Source organism: Abramis brama (assembly GCF_963993115.1).
Source record: "Abramis brama genome assembly, chromosome: 8".
Taxonomy (NCBI): Eukaryota; Metazoa; Chordata; class Actinopteri; order Cypriniformes; family Leuciscidae; genus Abramis; species Abramis brama.
In genome coordinates, this window is record NC_139970.1 from 31851885 (window position 1) to 31876607 (window position 24723).

Sequence of the window (24723 nt, forward strand, 5' to 3'; positions counted from 1 at the left end):
ATATTTTCATAATGTAGGTGTCACGGTCGTGGCTGTAATGAAGTGCACGACGAAGGAAATACTCAAAATAAATCTTTAATCCAAGAATCAAAACAATGACCAGGAGAATAACCACAAACACAACCACAATACACTTAAATACATTGGCAAACCAAGGAGCTTGGTTTATATACAAAAGAAAGTGACTATAATTTGTAATTTATACCATTTTAAATATTTAATGTGGGAAATATCCCTTATGAACCCTTATTTAACAACTATAAATATTCAAAATACTTAAAAAATAAATATTTAGCTTATTAACATTTAAATTTCTACAGGCTTATCGTATCTCATTCTCCAAAATTTGGAATTTATTTCCTGTGAACAAAAGTGTACATACCAAACAATCACATCCTGTTTCATTCTCGTGACTTTAAGTACACATTGAGTGACATTAAGTAAAGTATAAAAGCAGGGCTCTTTTTGGAACTTCACAAAAACTTTTTTGGAACAGAAACCTACTGAATAACATTTTTAAAGTATCTTTGTGCTTTGTCTTTAAAATGCATTGAGAATCCACAGTTGCAGCATATGAGTACAGACATTTAACCTTACCTGCTTATTCATTTTTAGGTTCATTTCAGGTTCATGATGGCAATGCTGAGAAGTCTAATTCTTCTTTTCATTATCTTCTCCATGGGAAATGTAGAAGGTAACCTTTACCACCTTAAACATTTAATTGTAAAACTCTTATAGTTAATAGAGCATTTTGGAAATATACAATATTCCATTTAATAATATCTGCATGATTAATGAGGGATTTAGAGTGCTTAATTTAGGCACATAATCACACAAACATAAAATAAGCTAAAATAATACAAAAACATTCTTTGCTGTGAGTACAAAAGCCCTATAACATTTATGTACTGGATGCACAGTTAATTTAGTTGACAAATGCCCCTGTGGATGGACAAATTTTGGACTCCGGTGCTACTTCCCTCAGTTGGTTACCTGGATCACAGCAGAGGTAATGTAGTTACAACAATGTGATTTGGACAGCTCTTTTTATTAGGTGCATTTAACTACATTTAAATAAAATAAATAAATAGTTTGGTATAATGTACTTAATGTGTTGATGTAAAACACTTTTGCTGCTATTGAGGTGGGATATGGGTTAAGGGACAGGCTAGGTTAGGGACAGGTTTGATGGTATGGTTAGGTTTAAGGGTGGGTTAAGGTGTAAGGGATGGATCAACAGTGTAATCATAGATCTAATTACAGAAATTAATTACAGCTGTATTAATTGGATGTAATTTTTTTAAATATAAGTACAATGCAAAAACATATATGTACACAATAAGTGCACTGAATCAAATGATTAATTTAAATGTTAGTACATATTAGTTAAAGGCACTTCATATAAAGTGGGAATGGTGATTTTTTTTTAAGTAAAACTTTCTTTTCTGCAATACAGAAAACTGATACTGAGCAAATAATCAATCAGAGCAGACTTTGTTTGCAAATGACTAAAATGTAGTTTAAAAAGTAACTTATGCTTTCTGCTAAAAAGATTAGATTTTATATTGACAAAAAAAAAAATCTTTCTCTTCAGAAAAACTGTCAAGATCTTGGTGCGAATCTTGCATCTGTACATAGCAAACCGGAAAATGATTTCCTGCTGAGTCTGTTGCCTTCTCCTTCCACAGTATTGTGGATTGGTGGTCATGATGGTGAAAAAGTAAGTTAAAGTGTGCCCTAAAGAGACCCATTTGTTTGTCTAAACTAAATTTCTGCTTGAAACAGTAAATGCAATGTTTCTAATGAAGACGGTTTGACTTCAAAGCCAAACTTAATTAGCTTCTTACTTAAGTCTGACTACAGTAGTGCACTTTTTGTATTCATTCTCTTCACTCATTAGGAGGGACAGTGGTTTTGGAGTGATGGAACTGTGAATGCTGACTTTACCAACTGGTGCTCTGGAGAACCTAACAATTACGGTGGTCCCGAGAACTGTTTGGAGATCAACTGGACCTGTGAGAATGCACTGTTTTTAAAATTTTAATATAATTTACAATACTATAATTTCATATCATATGGTAACATGAAATGACTCATTTGGATTTCACAAAGTACCTTAAGTTGAACATTCTATTTTATTTTGATTCTAACACCACTGTAATGATCAGAATAACTTATTTCATTATTCCACCCTACAGCTAACCGTTGCTGGAACGATGCATCCTGTTCACTCTCAAAGAACTGTTTGTGGTGTGGACATGTGAGATCATATGCAGTCATCCTGCTCCAAATGTACTTTGACTGTACAACATTTATTTTATCTGATCTTATATTTACAAAAATGTTATTCTGAAATCAAATCTCTTCTAAACTTTTATCTCTTCTCAATATTTTCTCTGTAACACTCCTCAGTTTAATAAAAGCATTGACAAAGCAAATCATGTGCATTGTGGACAATCAAATTAATGTATATAAAAATATAAATATATTGTATAGCAAGGTTTGAGGATATGGTTAGTGGAATGGCATTAAATGAAGTCATCATCAGGAAAGGGGTTAAAGCTGCACACAGCAGCTTCATCATTGACAAACACTAAAGACGTCTGTTTCCGACAATGGATTGTAAGCAAATTTGGACTTCATCCAGGGCTCTTTCTGTTTTCTGTCTTACTTATTTCAGTGTGAGAAACCTCTGCAAAAGAATCAAACTGAATGACGAACAATTTCAGACCATTTTCTAAACCTCTTTGACCTATTAGATCAATAATGATTCTGGCTATTTGCATTGCTATATTCTTGCATTCCTAGTTCTGATTCTAAACAGCTGATAGAAAACACACAGGACATGATCAGAAAAAAAATATTCTTTGGTCAGAATAAAGTAATCTCCAATATCAGAGAAGGATTTATCTGTAATATTTTTCTGGGGGATCACAGTGTAGCTGCCCTAATTTTAATAAGGCAATCGTGTAAATAATTATATACCAGACAGGCATCCATTTCAGTGAAATTAGTAACAGATTCATGTTTCTTGGCAGACTTAAGCATTCTAGCTGCTGCATTCTATTTTTTTCTGTAAGCCTGCAAGTGCTCTGGCATAATATTCCATAGTAACGGGAATTACAGTAGTCCATTCGTGTAAAACCATGCATAAGAATGGTTAAGTCTTGGCTTAAACTGGTTGGTAAAATGTAAAATGGTAAAATGCTTAAAATGTTGGTAAAAGACCAAATTAAACTGGTTGGTAAAATGTAATTTATTTGACTATCCGTTTTTAAATCGATGTTCAAAACAAATCCCAGGGGTTTTTTTACACTAGTTTCATTAAGGCCAGACAGAGGAGTACTATATAGGCTACTGTAGGCTAGTTAATATCATGAGAGAATTTATGTGATTTGCAAAATTTGAATGAAACACTATTAGCCTACTGAACAAGACATCTAAATAGCCGGTGTTAATGCAAATGTATTTCAGGCTGTCACCAGGTGGAGGCAGTATGTTCACAGATGGTTTTTTAAACAGGGGTTTCTTACACGTAGAGTTAGAAGTTTTGGTGGAGGGAACGCATACAGTTTTTATCACACAAACACTAGAAACCACAAGTTGGATGTCCAACATCACCGTCAAAAGGATGTAACTAAGTGTTTGTCTGCATTATGTTCAATAAAGTAATCAGAGTTGAAGTCGACTACAGGACTTGACAGTGCGTAAAACGTGCTGGAAATATTCTTCACAACATTAACATCGTTTAGAAACTTATTTGTTTTATCAAAATTTATATCAACTTAAACTGTTTGATTTAGAGATAATATCAAGTCAATATTAGTAAATAATGAGTCTATATTTGTGTAGCACTCTTTATAGGTTATTCGTGTAATGTTTTAAACAGAATCCTTTCGATTTACATTTAGATTAAATATGCCACTCTCATAACTTTAAGCTCATAGACTACATGAAATTATCTGTTAGATTATTTTCAGGACTATCTGCAGCCCCTATCATCAGTTGGAAAAGGCGCTTCAACCGTGATGTGTGGCACATTGTAAAAAATTAAACCGTGATTTTTACGGTAAAAATCTTTTTTCACTGATTTTTGAGTGATTTTTACTGGCTGTGGTTGCCAGTACTTTACCGTCAAAAATACGGTAGCAACGTTATTGGTTTTACAGACTTAACTTTACAGACTAAAATCTACAGATTAAAATTGACAGTAATAAACTGTAATTCATTATCTGATATAATGTGAATTTAACGTCCTATTGAAGTATTAATATCTGTTTTGTACCTTTGTAATACACTGATAACCAACAATCACAGCAGTGATGAGAGTCACATGATCAATCAAAGCTCATCACAGGCAGCTCTTCCACAAGAAATGTAATAATAGAAGCTGCACAGTGTCATTCACACAAACATTAAACACCATCATGGTAGCACACATGAAATTTTAAAAATGCAATAAACATTAATTTAACAACATTAAATGTAACATAAAACCCTAATGTACATAACTGATTAGAACAAACTAAGAAAACTATGAAGAAACATAGTTATTTTAACAAAAATAGATCAAATGTGAAGTGTCACGCAGGGAATTGTGGGAATGTCAATTTATGTTTTTTCACTGTAAATTATACAATGAGTTGTTATTTTTCACTTTCAAAAACTGTAAATTTAACGGTATTTTACAGTAAAAATGTACCATTAGATCTATCACAGTTATTTACCGTATATAGTACGGAAACTTTCTGTTAACCAATTAACAGTTTTTCACTGTAGCATTTTTACAGTCTTTTACCGTTAAAATCACGATAATTTTTTACAGTGCAGCAGCAGGGCGAGATCGATTTCATGAGGATGATCAAGCAGACGCAAAGTGTAATAGGCTACCGTAACATTCTCAAGTTTATTAAGGAAGAAGTGTCATATTTATACACACGATAAAGCAGAATCACCCACGATGTCCAGTCCATCCGATCATATTACTCAAAGATCAATCCCTACCATTTATGCATATTAGTGGTGCAGCTGTAGGAATGACATATTTCTTTGTAGGCCAACACCATAGACTGTAAGGCCAAAACGCAGAAGCGAGTTAGCATTTTAGCACTTTCTGTTCAATCGTCCCGAAGAGTAGACAATGGTCAAATGCCTGAAATAAGGTCAGTGGTGAACACAAGCTCAAGACACTTTCACATTTTATTCCACGACATAAGTTAACATAAAACATCAACTTTACCCCATTCGTGATTTTTTAAGCTGTTATGTGTATTGAAAAAGGCGGTTGCTAACAAGTGGCTGAATGGGACTACTCTGTCAAGGAGATTAAAGGTCATCACACTGAACAGGTAAGCTCAGTCCTTTTTCAAACTTTTACAGCCTCGTTTTGCTATAATTGTGCTCTTATAAACTTTTAACTTCAATGTTCTGGGAAAGTTTGTAGATAAAAACTGAAAGAGTTGTCGGAAGGTTAGTTATGGTGACGTTGAATTTGTGGGACCGTGCACCGTGGTGTAGTTAGTTTATACTGGAGGGCTGAAGACGTGTATCAGACGGCCCACAGGTTGGTGAAGACCTGACGTGATGTCCGACCCACGAATTGTAGCATGTAATCAGCATGGTGAGGCCTCTCCTGGCCAAAGCAGTAAACTGCGCTGCTAAATCCATTTTAGGTCGGTTCTTCTGTCACGCACCTTGCGTGGTGAAGGCAGATGACAGGACAAAGAGGAAGGATTCAAAATAGACTTTAATAAAAGAACGTAAAGTAAACCATAACCAAACTCAGATTAGCCTAGAAATCTAGACGCACCCTAGCGGCAGCAAAATGTATTTTGCAGCCAGGGTAGTCTAGCAACTCTCCATTGACTTTCGAGCTGCAAAAACCTAAATTGGGTCAGGCCAGTAGGCGGGGCGGGCTTAACATAATGACGACAGAGTTGCGACGGTTCCCTGCTACTTGAAAACAAAGAATGACGGCTGCTGCTGGAGAACAGTCTTTCGAATCGGCTTTGGCCCCGACTCTGGAGGACTTGGAGTTAAGTTTTTCTTTGAGAAAAAAGCAAAAAACGGCACTTAAGTCATTCTTAAAAAAGGAAGATGTGTTCGTAGTTTTGCCGGCCAGATATGGTAAAAGTTGAATCTGTCAACTAACGTTAGCTGTTGGGAAAACGCTCTGGTTGGTTGAAGCGCTGTCCTATTGCGTGCAGAGGGAATTTGAAAGACAGCCGTTTATTGATTGAGCCCCTCAGATTGAGCCGTGTCTAGGTGAGTTGCCAGACCTAACATCTTGATGTAGGTCTGGCTTGCCAGGCTAAACTCAGATAACTTGTTAACAAGAACCGACAACAGAAGACTGAAAAACAGGCAGAAATGCAGAGAGAAAACAAAGGGAACAAATTAAGCAACAGCTGAATAAAATAACTACCAACTGGTGCCCTAATGAGCCTAACTGCGGGGAGATCAACTGGTCCTGTAAAAATGCATTTTTTTTTCAGTAATTATTTACCATCCTACAATTTCATAACATATATAAAATAGCTTATTTCTCAAAAAATGCCTTAAAGTAATAGTTCACCCCAAAATGAAAATTGTCACCCTTGTGTTGTTCCAAACCTGTATGAATTGATTTATTCTGTTGAACACAAAAAAGAAAAGATTTTTTGAAGAATGTTGACAACGCCCATCAACTTACATAGTTTTTTTTTTTTTTTTTTTTTGCCCTACTATGGAAGTCAATGGGGTCCATCAACTGTCTGGTTACCAACATTCTTCAAAATATCTTTAGTGTTCAACAGAACAAAGAAACGCATATGGGTTTGAAACAAGTAAGTAATGACAAATTTTCCATTTTTGGTTGGACTATCCCTTTAAGTTGAACATTCTATTTTTATTTTTATTCTAACACCACTATAATGATCAATATATATATATATATATTTCATTTTTTTCACCCTACAGCTAACAGTTGCTTCAACAAGCAACTGTTCACACCAAGAAGGCTATTGTGACAGAGCTCTCTTTCACCAGCTGGGACAGCACTTGTATGGCAAGCCGTTTTAGCTTAAATTGTACCCAGCGTTACTCGTCGTAATTGCATTTTTACTAGTAAAAATTCAATTAGAGAGCTCTACAATTCAATTCTTACTAGTAGCAATTACAATTAGAGAGCTCTCTTATTCAATTATTACTAGTAAAAATTACAATTAGAGCTCTCTAATTCAATTATTACTAGTAAGAATTACAATTACAAAGCTCTCTAATTCAATTCTTACTAGTAACAATTCCAATTAGAGAGCTCTACAAATGAATTTTTACTAGTCATATGTCTCCATTGACTTCCATTCATTTTTAATTACGGAGCTCTACAATTGAATTGTTACTAGTAAGAATTCCAATTAGAGAGCTCTCTATTTCAATTGTTACTACTAGAATGCAATTGCAGAGCTCTTTAATTCAATTCTTACTAGTAACAATTCCAATTAGAGAGCTCATTATTAAAATAGTACAGACTAGGCTACAGTGGCTCAACCTTAAGTTTATCAAGCGACTAGAATACTTTTTGTGCACAAAAAAACCCCTAAAATAACGACTAACGACTATTCATTTTCTTCTGTGTGGGCCTCTGACGTGAGTTATCATCAACTGAGAAGATGACATAGATGGGTCTCGATGTAGTGTTTAAAATGGTTCTAAGGGACTGTTCGTTTTTTATTTAAGTGAATATCGCTAGCAATACATTTTTCTATGACCCTCCAAAATGATTGTGAAAAAGGCATGACCCTCCCCGATAATTCGATTACTTCTGTACTGGTTTGCGATTGGCAAATATGTTCAGATAGATGTTTTTTACAAGCATGACAAACGACTTAACCTCATCTTACACATCACACTCCACTGTTATGGATGCCATTTCAGTAGATTTACTCACTAACATTGTTGTGGAAACACAATAAGCATGAATAAGCAACTAAAATATGGTAGTATCGTGCTACAGCGCACATTCTATCAGCTGCAGTTCTGGCGCCTAGTCCCAATACTGTAAAACTCGGCGTACATTCACATCACATGTTAATGCAGTGTTAGAGTTACACTCACAAGACACTGCACTTATTCTCAATCACAAAAGTTCATTATTTGCTCGTGCTTTAAAGCTTTGCTGGGTAAACATTTCATTGCCGTTCTGTTCTGACATGATGCACGCGGACGCACAAACAGCGCCAAACTGGATTTTTGTTGGGTCAGACCCCTCTGCTAGCGATGGGAGGCCGAGACTGAGAAAGCTACATGGAGCTACATGGAAAAATATGCACCAAACAAGCCACTTTGAAATTTTGCTGTTTTCATGAATACAAAAGTTGGGTGACCCTCCCCCTAGACTAAAAAAAGTTGGATGACCCTCCCCTCAACAAAGAATAAAAAGACATGACCCTCCCCTATTTTCCTCCGGTGGTCCATTCCATAAATACCGAACGGTCCCTAAAGTATGCATTTCCTGGATGTCCGAATCGTGAGAAACCATAGACAGTAAAAGAACCCCATTGGATTCAACAGAGAAAAGTGAAGTCAATTAGAAGCACTCACTTCCTGATGGCTGACCGTACTGCGCAGACTCAAACTGAGCTTGACGATGTAGATGTGACGTGAGCAACCCGTCTGTCTTCTAGTAGCTGTGCCAAGAGAAATCTGAATCATTCCCTTCTGAAACTTGCAGAGACGGAGAGTGTGAGTAGGAGGTGCCCATGAGTTAGGAGCAGGAGAAACTTTTGCTAAGTATTCTGATTAATTATTTTGTCATTTTGCCTCCACGTCCCCCCGATTGCCCGCGAGCTTCTCCCCCTGTCCATATGGTAATTTCTCTACTGTGCGACAGAGAGTCGCGTGGTTATGACGCAATCGTTAGCCTATTTTTACAAAAACTGCTTCTATGGGGCCATAACGTAAGATACAAGGTAATGGAGCCTTTTATACATTTTCGTGTTTCTTTAGAAATAAATAATGGACAAATGGAGTCTTTAAACGCCTCAGATGTAAAGTTATTTGCTGTCAAAGTGACACCAAAATGAATGGGAGTCAATGGAATGCTAACAGCAGGTGATGGTCTGCTAATCAATGGCGGCCCCCGGGGAAGCTTCAGTTTTTTCTGAAAGATTACCCCCTTGTGAGAAACCAACGAGAAAACGTAAAAGTGCCTCATCAATGCAGCAAAATAAATGGCCATCAAATGATCGTGAGTGTCATCTTCTCAGTTCTCGCGCATGCGTCGTGGCGCTCTCGTGAACTCAGTTCAGAGGCCCACACGGAAGAAAATGAAAAGTTGAATAAAGTCATTATTTTTGTTTGTTTTTTGCGCACAAAAAGTATTCTCTTCGCTTGATAAACTTAAGGTTGAGCCACTGTAGTCATTTAAAAATATCTTAATTTGTGTTCCGAAGATGAACGAAAGTCCTACGGGGTTGGAACAACATGAGGTGAGTAATTACTGACAGAATTTTTGGGTGAACTAACCCTTTAAGTTTCTACAGTATAGAGTGAACAACAGTGTGCGTATACTGTTTATTCTTCATATAAGTGATTTTTTTTTAAATCCACCCTATATGTCATCATGTATAAGAGCTTATTGAAACCTGAAATTAGAACCAAATTCTTTAACAGGCTCGGTTTACTGGATATTTCTTTCTTTCTTTTTCTTTTTTTAACTGTTAATTGATCATTGATAAAGTCACAATCATAATTTAGCACAGAATATATTTTGTAGTAGATTTGTGACAAATCATATACAGTAAATGTGAAAGCCCATAAGGCCTTACATATTTAAATAGGAACATACTTTCCTAACGATTTGTAAAGTTTTATTACTGTGAATGAGTAATTACAGTAGAAAATGTTCAGAAGAGTAAAATAATTCCAGAGGTAAAATTACACTGCAAAATTTCATTTGAATCCCTTTATCAATTTCTAGTTTAGAGCTGATTAAAATAAATGATTTTCACCTATAAAATAAGAGACATGTGCACTTGTATCATTTCAGTTTAACATTAAGAACACTATGCAATTTATCCACTGATGTACAAAATGTACAGAATGATTTTACTGTAAAAGACAAAATTGTTTTCTCAGCAGATTTGTTTGAGGTTCACAGTATATGAATTATTCATCATCGTCGTCATCATCATCATTATCGTCGTCATCATCGTCATTGTCATCATCATCATCATCATCATTGTCATCGTCATCATCATCATCATCATCATCGTCGTCGTCATCCTCCTCATCATCATCCTCTGTGTTGACTGTTCCAGAGAGGACATCTTCTATCCAGTTTTCCAGTTCTTCAGGTGACGGCAGCTCATCATCATCAGGTATCTCCAACCATACACTGTCCGCCTGTCATAGAGGCCATGAGTCAATGGACTTATGTCAGCAATAAACATTTGTTATAATAATAATAATACATTTATTATTATGTACCATGACAGTGGGACAAATCCAAACATGAGAAAGATGGTCTTCATAATGAACTTAATGGATCTGGTTAAAAAAATTAAGTATTGCACTTACATCTGTAACATTTACTATGCCAATCTGTGGTCTAAAGAGGTCAACCTTGAAGGTCTTCTCCCAGTACGGAATGAGCTAAGAAAGGAATTATGCATATGAAGAGGGGTTTAAAAAAAGAAAGCATTTTTCTTTCAGTTTCTGACATCCATTTTACATTACAGTTCTGACTCAATATAGTCATGCATCTATCCAGACTTATTTTAGTCACCAATGGGAAGTTGTCGGGGTCGATCCACACAATACTCAGGTCTGGATTGTGTGTGTTGTCTCTGGCAACCTCCTTTAAAATCTCCAGGAATTCAAAACCATCTAAAAAACAAATTTACGGTAAAGTCCTTATTTCATTAATTCCTTTAGTCAATGATGCTTGCCCCAAACAAAAATCATTTGGCTTTATGACTTATGAATTAAGAGAGGTGTCCTGAAACTGCACATACCAGGGTCCTCCTCTTCTGCAAAGGCTACAATGTGAATTCCATTCAAATCATCCTCCTGCATAAGAGAACATTTATTTCAGTGTCATTGCTTTATGATATCTACATGTATTCCTCCACTCCGCATCGGGGTCCGATTACCCTGTCAGGGCATCATTTTTGTGATAAAGCTGACTTTTCACCATCCCACTTATTGCATGACCATTCACTAAATAAATACATATAGGCAACGTTGACATAAAATATTGATTTGAGTTTAAATTATTTTATAACTGCATATCTTAAAATGTCTGCCAAAAAGAAAACATTCCATTACAATAAACCAGACCAACAATATTACAGTAAAATTAAGAGTGAAGTCATCTGGGGTAAAAAATAAATAAATTACAATCGATATCTGAGATGGTGCAAGATGGTATTTGTATGAAAAGAGAGAGAGTGCAAATCCACAGTGTCATATGAGAGACATGAGACATGGAAAAAAAAATTGTTTCAACTTAAAGTAAGTGTTCGTGTTGCCTTAAAATTAAAGTGTAGTCAACTTGAAATGTGAAGCTGTACTAAGTGACAACTTAGATATTTGAGTTGGCTGAACTTAAAATTTTAAGGCAGCACAAACACTTATTTTTCTAAAAAAAAAAAACCTGTGAGTTTTATTGGTTATGTTTAGGTATGGGGTAGGGTTAAGGGATCTAGAATATGGTCATGTAGAATAAGGCATTAATATGTGCGAAGTGTTACCAAAGTTTTATTTAAAATATATTGCTCACCCAGGTCTCAAACATGTCCTCTGCCCTGAGCTTTCTTAGAGTTGGTCTATGGAGGTCAATAAAGGATAGCATCGATATGTAATATGAGATCGGTATAAAATATCTGTATCCATCCTTCAGAAAATCAGCTTTCCTGATTACCTCCTGTGTTCAGATATGAAGGCCACCAGCTCTTCCTCTGAGTGGGGTTTGTCTGGAATGGTGACTGGTTCCTCCATGAAGGGCTCATAGAAGTCCACCTCATTCATCTTCAGAGTCAGCTCTTTTGCCACCTACAATGCAAAACTCATCTACCATCAATTGTTTTCAGATAATTACTGCTTCCCCAAAAGAAAAATAATGATAAAGATCTTCTGAACATAAACAGAGCATAAAATAACATGATACTCACAGATTTCTCAAAGGTGGCAAAAAATTTGATAAAAGGCTGAAACTGTTCAGCTGCTTCTTGGAAAGCAAGATAATCTGAGGAAACCAGAGGAAAAAGAAAGAGGAAAAATGGGGAGGTGAGGCAATGAGGTGAGGTGAGGCAATAATGTATTTATTTGATAAAAGACAACAGGGAATCAAAAACTGTAAATTACCTTTTTATTGTAAGTGGAACCTTTCTTTTTGACAGTGTTGGCTAACAGAGTGGTGATTTGAAGTAAATTACCTCTAAATGTCAATAGCTTGAAAAAGTAGAAGCCTACAATGCTCAAGAGAGCTCATAAGGTTCAATGTGCATTTTAAAAAAAAAATCTAACACAAAGACATTGTGTTAACGTTTATTGCATGGTATTAATTCATTGCATAGGTGTGTGTTTGAAACATGCAGAGATCAGATAACTGCAGCTGAAGGGTATATTTGTCTCTGAACATTCAGATACCTCCTGCCTCTCATAGTCTGCACATACATACTCACGTTCAGAGTCACGACTCTTGAAGAAGCCAATGAGTTTGATATCTTCTTCCATACGGTCAAAAGCTCGCAACTCCAGAGCATTGTCAATTATCTCAACCGGATCTTCCAACAGCTGAAGCATGAGGGAGAGAAGGGGAGGCAGAGAGTTAAAGCAACATAGAAAATTACTAAAACAAATGAGATGTCTGGATTTATGATAAATACAGATTATTTACATCCAGAATGAATTCCACAAGAGTGTCTGCAGAGAGCAGTCCATCAAATTCAATCACACGGTCCTCCTTAAAGACATAGACGCTGCCCTCCTCATGCAAACCTTACAGTGAAACACATACTACAGTCACTCATCATGGCAGTGTAAAGTACATTGTACAGCCTTTATAGCCTACTGTATCATTATCCATTTAAGCAAATCTCCTGCAGGGACTGATGTTGCGTTAAACTATAAACTGTGATATTTAATGAGGATAATGATAATAATCATGTCTGTATCTCAATAAAAGATTTATATGAAACAAGAGAGTGCAGGTTCACGGTGTCATATGGGTCACAGTGATTTTGCCAAGTAAAACATGTTCCTGACCTGGATCAGCATAGTTTGTTGGTCCTGGAATCCCTACCCATAACTTATCCCTTAACTCAGAGGGAAATGATAGGTGAATAACTCTGATGTAGAAGCACCTAACCCTGGTTGTAAGCCGAAACTTGACATAAACAGTAAACCCTCAAATCTGATTGTTGATTGGAATGTTGTTTCAGGATCAACTAAGATGTTTTTCCAGGAACATGTTGCACTTGGTGAAATCACATTCACCATGTGAGAGAGAGAGAGAGAGAGAGAGAGAGAGAGAGAGTATACATTGTTTTGCCTCACCTAGTTTCTTGGCAACCTTAGCATCTTTTTGGGAGTCAACCATTCCAAAGCCAATATCCTTTTCCTCCAAGACTTGAGCAGCTAACTGTGGAAAAACAAATGATTTGTACTATAACAGTATGTTTTTATTTGTCTTATTTATTAGTTCAGGCTCCAAGGAAAATTCAAAGTAAAGTATCTAGCATTATGCTATTCGGTCAAAGTTAGACCGAACAAGAGGTTTTGTAGAGTACATACAGTTTGTCCTCCAATGTGAAACACAGACTCTCACCCAATATGATAATATGGGGAATAAATACTGGAGGAATTGTTGGAAGGCATGAGTTAAGCAGCTGTTTATACTCAAGCAAGCATTGTAATTTAGAGGATTACAATGCAGCTAATGACATTTGATGCTGAGAGAGGGAAAGAGTGACACGAAGACTTGAACATGCTTCAGATTTTTGTTAAAAAAAACCTTGTGTAATATTGCTGTAAATATCAGAAGCACAGAGAGTATCATGCACTGACATAGTAGTCTAGATAGTGAACCTGTGAGCCATACATTTAGAGTAAAGGAGAGCACACTTATGTAATCATTTTAGAAGTGATCTGGTTCCATAAATACCCTGGTGTTCTGCTTTCATTATGATGCAAGTCATTTGAATGGCTGAATTTTAAAAGCCAGTTTCCCAAGCCCACATTCAGAAGGCTATCAGGAGTACTGAAAATGAAGTGCTTGATTAACATGCTGACTAAAGATGTCCACTTTTTTAAATCCAGATAAATACATAAGTGAAAAAAGAGAGCCATGCGAAGATAGATATGTCAATCGGCTGCAGTCTGTGGGCCTCTAAACTGATATTACTACATACAGCATGCAAAACATGTATTTGAATTTATGATGACCACCTATATTCATTTTATACAGAAATAAAAAATACCAGAAACTCCCCCGTAAAAAATGAATAAATATAATGTACTTATTTTTAATGACCACTGCACAGTTGTTGAAAGCCGTACTGTGTCTGTAGTCAATCCCATGTTGCTTTGCTCCAATAAACACTCTCTGATTTCCATTCAGTCTTACATCTACCTTATATCATGCATTCACACTTGACTTTTCCTCTCTTACCTCTAGCACTAGTTCAGTCATTTGTAACTGTTTCTGCAGCTCTTTTGCAGTTGGCGGAGGAGCGTGGTAGAACAGGCAGAGCATGTCGTATTTCTTCAGGGATTTGCGGTAGTTCTTGTCATCTATGTCCAAGACACGGTCTTTGCCATCATAACGTGGGAATTCGAGGCCTTTCTCAGCACCAGCCAGGGTAGAGACACCCAGAGAGGCAAACAGCAGGATCCAGGTGGTCTGCATGGTCTATAGTGACTAAAACTTTTTCAAAAAAGAAACTATGGCACTTCATGCAGCTTCACTAGCTTTCAGAAAGCTTTGGTCTAGAAGTGTGAGAAATATAAGTCAAGAGTTATTAACAGAATAATAATAAGATAATAATAATAATAATAATAATAATAAAAAAATAATAAGAGTGCCAACCGTCCAGGCCTTCTTCCACTGTCCTTTCTGAGGGTCTGTATACCCTTCTTCTGAAAATTCAGCTTTCTTCAGCAAACCCTTGACTCTCTGCCTTCTCTCCTGACCTGAGACAAAGAGTGGCTGATGGATTGTGCTGGTAATAGGATTGGAGAGAGCAGCCAGGATACCTTACATAGCAGTGTTCCTCTAACCCTTTTTTAGGAGACCAGTTGTCTCAGAGCTAAAAATACCACAGCTGGACAGCATAGGGACAAGAGCACTGTGGAAGTGTGATTAGGCCGCAGCTAATGACATTTGATGCTGAGAGAGGGAAAGAGTGACACGAAGACTTCACTGCAACATAACACAGATGTAAACAAGAGCAAATACACTCTTTTCAGTATGTTCATGTGTGAGAGATGGAAAACAGCTTGCAGTTAGTGACAAAGTCATTGTGCATTTGAGTGTACTGTACTGTAACCAGACACTTGTCCACTGTTAAAAAAAACAAAACAAAAAACTCACACTTACACACACACATGCGCGCACGTGTGTGAGCTTTTTTTTATTTTTGGTTAGGTATGTCCCTCTACATTTGTGTGCAAGTTAAGCTGACATTGTGTGCTGTTGTGGAGATGTGACAGTGATTTGTGCTGTGAGCTCTAAAAAAAAAACATTTGCACAGGGATAGACGGCCAGAAGTCTTAATTGGAATCCCTAATGGAGGCAGGAACCCTGGAGCACACAATCAGTTATTAGAATTATATAAGGCATTATACTAAATATTTTTTTCATATTTTTCCCGTTATGTTTCAGTTTCATTCTCCATGAATGAATAAATAAATAAAGCAAGGAAGGAAGGAAGAAAGGAACGAAAGAACGAACGAACACTGACTTACTAAAAATGCATTAAGTGACAAATTATGTTCACAAGCTTATAAATATGTTCTTTAATCCCCAGTCCTCACACTTGTTACATTTGAATCACATTTTATAACTTGAACTTTTTTAAGTCTGTGTGGCTTTAAAAATAATCTGTTGTCATAGAAATGACACCAAATTAGGATCAGCTGTCTCAAAGATTCCTGTCTAATTGCTTTGGACATTCCTAAAAAGTATATTTCTAATATTAACATATACAGTCTTAAAACTAGTCTTAAAGCACAACATCAACAGATAAATCTTAAATCAAACTCAAATTGCTAACATGCTTTACAAATCTCTCACGATAGGAGATGCAACTAATCTCAATCCTGTACTGGAATTTATTTCAGAGCTGTTTTATGTCCATATAGACAGGGTAGGGTTCATTGAAGTTACAGATAACAAAATGCTGGAAGTATGCCTTAGTCTGGGAAGACCAGTATTCATCTTTGTACTTGTGGTACTCTATGTAATGCTCCCTTCTTGTGGACAATGTGCTTATTAGCATTGACAACAAATCATCACAAACAGTTAGCTGATGATGTTGCAGATATTTCCCTCAGTAAGCTAGCTGTTGGTTTAAGCTATGCTGGAACTGGGTGACATTAAGCTGCTAGTTCTTGAAGAGTTTAATTATGATGCTTGTGAGTGACTTGTGCAGGTTAAGGGAGGCTCAGATTTCGCCAATCAGTCATCACAATGAAGCAGAAAGAAATCACTGGAGAGAGAACTTGGTTGTTCCAGGTTCTCTCTTCAATATTTGTTTTAATTGAAGTTGCTAATTGAAACCATTAGGTGGCATGTGTTTCACATGTTTCATTCAGTCACCCAGAAATTGCAGTAGGCCTATAACCTAGTTTTCTCAACAACAACAAAACAAAAAAAATTCCACTGTTTCTACACTTCACAAAGAAAATCACAATGTAAACATTTAGCTGGACATTTTAAATGAAACAAAGCTTTGGACATAGCAAACTGTGACACTGTAAATTAACCTTGAGAGTTTTCTGTGTTGTTAGCACTGACATTTAAAAATGGTGGTTCTAGCACCACTGTAAAAACCCTCTTTATATATATATATATATATATATATATATATATATATATATATATATATATATATATATATATATATATATATATATATATATATATGTCACACACATATATAGAATAAAGCCTGTTTCTTGCAGATACACACTGCCTTTTCTTTCAAAACAAAGATAAGGTATGATGTTATTCCTTTGAGACTTACTCAAGGACAAGAAAGTATGAGAAATGGAAAGAGAGAAGGGGGGGGGGGGGGGGTGAAAGGTGATGGAAATGTTTGACTTTCCACTGGCACATAAAATGTTTAAAAAAGAAGAATACAAATAAGCATATCGTCTACTTTCTCTCATTTAAAACAGACAACTTTTCAAAAGTTTTTCCTCTTTGGTTTATTTGATTTACACACAAGGGGTCTGAACTGAACCAAATAAAGTTGCATAATGCATCATAGTAAGAACACTGTGACGTTAGAAAATATGACATGATTAGAATCAAAAGAACATTCTAATATGTAACACAATAAAGTGACCTGAGGTTTGTGGAGTGTAACATGACTGGTCATGGACTGAACATTGTCAGTGCAGGCAGCAAGAGCAGATAATGATATATAAAGTTATTAATCTAACTTCACTTCTATGAATTCAGAGTGTGTTATCAGATATTTTCAGAGTAACAATTATGGGAAAAAAAGGTTTCTCTGCAAGATGTAAGCATATGATTTATATTTTTGAGCTGTCAACTACTGTTGAGCTACTCTCTGTCATTTGTCCGTGCGTGCTTATACTTATATTTGTACATAAGAAAAGGTGTGGCTATATGCTGTGGAAGATGTCATAGTAGCTTGAGGTTGAAAGCATTAGTCACAATAAATGATCAACATTCACCTGGCTCTGATGAATCACGAGCGAAAATAGAAAGCGACAAGTCTAAACAAAAGAGGTGCATAGCCTATGTCATAAGAATTGTTTCTTTCTTTCTGATAGCCGTCTTTCTTTCTTTCTTTCTGATATCTTTCTTTCTTTCTGATATCTTTCTTTCTTTCTTTCTTTCTTTATTTCTTTCTTTCTTTCTTTCTTTCTTTCTTTCTTTCTTTCTTTCTTTCTTTCTTTCTTTCTTTCTTTCTTTCTTCATTGTGAAGTGGGGGTGGGTGCAGACAGGGCCGGTTCTAGTCATTTGGAGGCCCTAGGCAACTGCCTACTCGGCCTATAGCGCCGCTCCTGGGTGCAGTCAATCAATCCACCAATATGCCTCAAACCATCAGATCCACCCAGAAGAGAAGCACAAGTGCACAACTCGCATAATTCCGAACCAATGTTCCTCCGCAAGTAACTCGCAGTTCAATGCTTGCAAATTATGCTTCAGCTGCTAGGGCCAATAGTTACGTACTTGTTTAAAAAAAAAAATATATATATATATATATATATATATATATATATATATATCAGTATTGTAACAGAAAAGCAGCTTTGAGTTACATTTTTCAGTTCCTGAAAGTTAGAATTTGTATGTGTGTTTGCCTGAGAACCTGATAAAATGATGCATTGATATAAACTTCAAGTCCCTGATTGTTTTATCTCAGGCATTCTCCTCGGTTTTATACATTCAGTACTGGTCAATTCTGATCAACATATATTGTCTCACGCACTAAAACGCTCATTTCCAATACTGTCATTTGTATATATATATATATATAATGATAATGCTTTCATTGTTTCCGAACTTGGACCCTTTGCAAAGATTTAATTAAATCTAAAGTGAGTTAGATTTTACTTGGATTTCATTATAAACCAACATAAACTTCTAAGAAGGTTAATGAAAGAAATTAAAAGGTACAAAGACTGCATGTATTTTTCCATGAAGTCTGTCCCCTCTGGCGTGATCATGCCTCACCCAGTTCCTGTCGCTGGGTGTCAAACTCTTTACCCTCCACCCTTCTGACTTTTACCATTCTACATTCTCAGAAAGAAAAGGTGTCACTGGTGCGGCACCCTTTCAAAAGGTCCATCTTTGTACTAAAAGTTTACATAATAGTGCCTAAATGGTACATATTAAAACATATTAGGCAATGCTAAACTTAATATTTACTTGCTTGTAGTTAATTAACTTATAGATAATATTTTTGTTAATTATATCACGTTTCACTAAAGAGAACCAGTGTAGGTGCAGCTGTATTATGAATCACAATATAAGGAGGACGGATCTTAAAAAGTGTGGCTAATGATTAGAATCAAAAGGGCCATTTAATATGTAACACAATAAAGTGACCTGAGGGGTGTGGGGTAATGTAACGTTCCAAAGTACTGGAGCAGAAAAAACAGGAGCATGAGATGAAGGAGAATTTAAGCAAATAACTTGTCATGGGCTTAACTTCAGCAGCTATGCAGGCAGCAAGATCAAATATAAAAATGTACGATGATCCATCTTTACTACTTGATCAGTAGTTCTGCATCTTGTGCTAAACCGGTTTGGTCCTATGATGACTGAGCATCATTGTGGCTCCTCTGAGGTCTGTTACCACAGGCCTGAACACACTCCTAAAGCCTCTTGATTAACCCAGCATCAATAAATATTTCCCTTTTCCATTCAGATGCCTTTTTGTGGAATGATTTCATTAGTGGAAGAATCTCCTGCACAGCGGAACCACCTAACTGGCCATCTATATAGAATTTTGGGAATGTGTGGCATCCGTGTTTGGTTTGCTGTGGGTTGTGGTGGAGAAGAACAGATTCATCATATGATATGCTGAACAATGCTGTTTTTCCTGTGTCTCTGCCCTGGTGTGAGATTGCTTGTGACAGGTTTACATTACTACATTACCTAAGCCTTGACAGGGATGTTGTTTTCGAGGAATTCAAATGAGGCTATATGATTCAGTTAACTAGTTTATTATACCACCACAAGAATGAAGAATACCTCTCAAGTCAATGTTGAGGTTAATTGTCATTTTTATACATTGCAGAGCAATATATATATATACGTTATTAAAGGTTTACAGTAGAGTTAAAGGTGCCATGAGCTTAAGACGCAGTAGGAAATGATAACCTTGAGTTTTAAATAAATGAAATGAAATTGTGGATGATACAAATATAGTGCACGAACTCCATCGCACACCTGTAAGTGATAGGTACGTTGGATAATGAGGCCAGATAGGACGTTACAATATATAAGGAACTCCCACACACTATCTTAACTTGCAATTTAATTTTTATTAATGTACAACGTTTCGGTCACACGACCTTCATCAGGAATCTGATGAAGGTCGTGTGACCGAAACGTTGTTCCTCGTTGAAGATAGTTCCTTATATATGGATGATACAAATATAAAATGCTTGAAAATGTTCTCAAGTACTGGGAAAAAAAAAGAGTGAGGCATGTGCCATTATGTAAGAGTCATTTCATAATCAAATTCATGAGTCATTTGCATTTTATGGTGAATCATGCTGCAGTCTAGTGGTTGTCAGATTTTTGATTTGCAAATAAAAATAATACCACATTAATATTATGTGCCCCAACGCCATTTGAAGCAAAATCTGAAAATTAAGGTTGTTGGTTTTTTTGTGGTTTTTTTATCATTGTAATTTATAAAGTAGGCTAAATTGCCTGATAACTAAAATATTTAAAATTGAAGTTGGAGGTAATTGCAGAATTTTCTTTAAAAAAACCCCTCTGCATTTCCTCCCAATTTCATTTATTTAGAATAGATGATTTGTAAAAGAACAAAAGACAATGATTTGTAAAAGAACATGCTATGTTAGTTTTTGAATTGCACAGTTACTAACAATCAGCATGTGTTGCACCTTATTTGCATGCAAGGTGCATTCTCATCAACTGGAGTGACGTATTCTGCAATGAGTGCACTTCCCACAGTTATGACCTTTAGTCCTGAATATAATGGTCAAGTGGTCAGTTTAAATGCGCATGCCTAATAGATGTAGAAGTAGATTTGTTGTTCTTCACTGTTGCTCTCCGGCTGCAACAATGAACAAAGAGCAGCCCACGGTATTGTTTTGCCAGTACTTTTCCACTGCCAGTAGTAGCAGCACCAACCTCAGGAGGAAATACAGAGCGAGAATAAAGGGCACAGTAACATTAACTAAACAGAGGAGCAAATAAATAGGTGTTTTCACAGAACTGCTCTGTATCTGATGAGATGCTGTTAAGCACTGAATAGGTAAAATAATGCCTATTGAATTGATGCTTTAAGACTTCCCTTTGCATGTTACACTGCCTAGTTCTCCATTTGCTTTCATCAAGCATAAAGTCTCAATAAGTCAGCCATAATACTAAGTTTCTGAGGACTCTTTTTAAAATATTGCTCATTGATAAATAGTAAGTCCAAACCTTAACCTCCTTATCAATGCTGAACTCAAGGTTATCCCTTTGATTAGACATGAATGCTCTCATACAGGTCAAATGGAAAGCCACAGAATCTACCAAATTATGGCCAAGTATTTTGGATATAGTCAAAACAGAATCTCTCACTCATGGATTCATGGAACATTGTCCTCATTTTTATTTATTTTTTTCTCAGAAAGCAACATTAAATCCAGTAGTGACACACCCTAATAACGGCCTGCAGGGCTTTACCAAACATAGGTGTGAGGTGGAAGTTAGGGCAAAACAATTATTCACCTACGCATTTTCAACCTCAAGTCACTCAGTCACCTCCATTCCTAACATAGCTCTAAATGGAAAACTACTGTGCAGATACAAAGTGTCATGCAGAGAGAGAGAGAGAGAGAGAGAGAGAGAGAGAGAGAGAGAGAGAGAGAATGGAAACAAGGACAAGCGAAGATGCAGTGAGTGTTTAAGGGAAAGTGTAGCATTTCTGCAGCACTGCAAAACACTTTATCGTTTACAATGCACTTCTTAATTAAAAGCAATGCCTAATCTAAAATCTTTTATACTCTTTCAAATGCATGTATTACATGTAATTGAAGCAGACTACTAGTTTCTACAGCAGTTCTGCAAATGTCAAATAGCCTACTGCGTGACTTTACATCTAACGTGTAAAAACATTTGTCACAAGTTTCCAACCAAATATTGCATAAAACATTTGCGAATAAAGCAAACATTTACATCCAATGGGTCAGGGAACATTGAATCAAAACGCCTCTGATTGGACATTGCATTCCTAAACTCAACAGAAACGTGTGTGATTGGTTTTAATGCTCAACATTGCAAACTATGCATAAGAGAAAATGACTTTAAATATTAGGCCTATGTATCACGAACAAATCTACTGTAAATATAATTCCACGGTCTTCATATTTGTAACGCTTCATATTACGGGTAGGCTACTTTCTTTGAACCCCAGGTCAGAAGTCCCCCAATTTTGCACTCTCTTGAGCAGGTATTTATTTTGAATAAGTAATTATTTCACAAATGCTAAAAAAGTATGTTCTATGAATGTGTAGTAGGCTATGAATGTAATCTGGATGTACTACATTTGCATTGTTGTCATTATCATGTTATCTACTAACGCCAGTTGCGTCGCTTCACTGCCATTCACAAATCCTCTCCCGTGGCCTCATGGGATAGTAAAGTGTCCATTGTATGCACACTTCAGAATCTCGCTGAAAAAGTAGGTCATCCGGGTACTTTTTTCCTTCTCTTATGAGTAGCCTACTGTGATTTACAATATTTACAATACATATTTACAATATTTATATTTGTATACATATTTACAAATGTGAGAGCCCATAATTACAATGGTGATATGGAACTATTAAATTGGTCAAGTTGTGAAATCAGCAAAGCTGCAGTATATTCACAATAAAATGTTTTAGTTCTACTCTGCAAGCTTTCCATAACAATTAAAATGTTTACATTTTAATGACATTTATTTAGCAACTAAAATAATACATCACGTAGTAATTTGCACATTTACTGTAAATATCAAAGACAAAAGTAAATCATAAGTAGTTTCATTTTGAATTAAAAAAGTCGTGACATATATGACGTGATTAGCAAAAACACTTTTATTTAAACACACACGTAACACTTTACACAAGGTCTTGGGATCCCAGACAAATGAAAGTTTGGTCTGCTCATGCAATCCCAGTGATTCCAGCCTTTGCCACTGACACATTTAATCTAAAAAATATTTTTTTTAAATGACATTTACAACAAGCCCGTATTATTACATTAGACAGTATTAAAAGTGTCTGCTTTGTCTGGTGTACAGGGATAGCTATTTACTGGCACAAGTCATCTTTGGAAAAGAATAGCTATAGCCCAGCAAGCAATAGCCGTCATTTCAACGTCTCGGTTAAATATAGACTCGATATAGTCCGGCTATGTGTAACCCACTTTTAGCCCAAATAACATTTAATCTGGATAAATGTATTTTTTTCCAAAATAACTTGTGAGATGTATGATATTCCATCATGTAAGCAAAGTCAACAGTGATTACAAGTTGTTTGGTTTGCTTTATTTTACATGTTATATGTGTAGGCTGTGCGTAGCCACGATTTAGCTCGTATTCAGACCCGGCTATTGTAGCCCACTTTTAGTCAAAACTGATTAATTGTAGTTTTTGCCAGGCAGTGCATTAAATGTTTGATATTCCATAATGTTCGCATTGGTAATGATATCTACAAGGTTCAATGTGTCATTTCACGACATGGTCGATCTGTAGTCACGATTTAGCTCCGAATTGGACGGGCGCCGCTTTCCGACCAAGTAGTTATAGGAACTTAGTTCTAGGAACTGTCCACTTCTAAACAGTTCTAAGAACTACTCTCCCCCAAACTCGGTTTTGCTGTTTGCGTTCGCACTGGCCAAGTGGCCATAGGAACTGGTAGGAGGGGTAAGGGAGTGACGCAAGCACGGTGACTTTTATTTTGACGGCGCGACGGACCTTTATTTTGGCGGCGCTGAGAACGCCAGAGCAAACAATGCTCGCATTCTCTGTGTTTATTAGTTAGCGATCTGTCTAACAGTACTGTTTAATATCTTATTAGATAGAACTGTTATAGAAAGTAGACAGTATATGAAAAAAGGTTATTAGCCTATGCCGTGTGGTTGATGTCCAGTGTTGCTAGCTGGGCAGATAAACATAATCATGTTTGGCTTGGTCCCCTCAAAGTTGCGTTGGATTTTCTCTTCAGCATAAAGGTTTAGAGACCCATCTATCACTGTTTTCCATGTTTGTATAGTTTATGGAGTAAATATATAGGCTATAATCTGTGTGTTTACATTCTAGCTGTTTTAAAAATGGCGGGTGCTGATGTTCCGCGTGCGTTCGGTCAATCAGAGAACACTAACGTCACGGATAGTTCCTATAGTGCTGGTTTAGACCCTACTCTGAAGTAGGACCCAAATTAGTTCCTACAAATGGAGTTCCTAGAACTAAAATCGTTCCTAGTTCCTGCAGTGCGAACACGCCAACATCCGGGTACTTTAGCCAATAGTTCTAGGAACTGTGAAAAGGTTCCTCCGGTCGGAAAGCGGCTATTATGCGGTCTGCTATAGCCCACCTGGCGAAATCAAGGCAATCTGGTCTACGGACGGCTTGGCTATTCGCCTTATTCACCTGGCGGCCATTTTGAAAACTCGAACGCCGTTGAGGGGTACACAAACCCGGAAGTTTGACTCCGACGCATACGATCTTCCAGTGTGGACCACCAATCTTTCCTGTCTGCCCGAATTAACGATACAAAATGGTTTGTTCCTAATGTAATTTCTTATGTTCTGAC

General features: G+C 36.5%; 1 protein-coding gene across 2 annotated transcripts; it reads right to left on the reverse strand.

Annotated features, from left to right (window-relative positions):
* Nucleotides 1-9539: 9539 nt before the first annotated feature.
* On the reverse strand, nt 9540-15307 carry casq2 (calsequestrin 2). Of its 2 annotated transcripts, none has more exons than XM_084123128.1 (12): nt 15071-15307; nt 14654-14970; nt 13540-13624; nt 12881-12981; nt 12666-12777; nt 12153-12226; nt 11903-12033; nt 11762-11807; nt 10995-11049; nt 10766-10866; nt 10558-10632; nt 9540-10383 (listed from the first exon to the last, which is right to left on the reverse strand). In XM_084123128.1, the coding sequence occupies exons 2-12, from the start codon at nt 14888-14890 to the stop codon at nt 10147-10149; spliced, it is 1254 nt and encodes a 417-aa protein (XP_083979254.1). In that variant the 5' UTR covers nt 14891-14970; nt 15071-15307; the 3' UTR covers nt 9540-10146. The 2 variants fall into 2 exon arrangements, with proteins under 2 accessions (XP_083979254.1, XP_083979255.1); XM_084123129.1 differs by having other exon boundaries at nt 9547-10383; nt 14654-14908; nt 15071-15169.
* Between the last annotated feature and the right edge of the window lie 9416 nt (nt 15308-24723).

Excerpts from the sequence above, each read along its gene's own strand:
- casq2 (XM_084123128.1), bottom strand. The coding sequence starts at position 14,890 with ATGCAGACCACCTGGATCCTGCTGTTTGCCTCTCTGGGTGTCTCTACC. Across the intron at positions 12,227-12,665 it reads CAAGAGTCGTGACTCTGAAC|ATTATCTTGCTTTCCAAGAA; the intron begins GTGAGTATGTAT and ends TGGTTTCCTCAG. Across the intron at positions 12,034-12,152 it reads TTGCCACCTTTGAGAAATCT|GTGGCAAAAGAGCTGACTCT; the intron begins GTGAGTATCATG and ends TTTGCATTGTAG.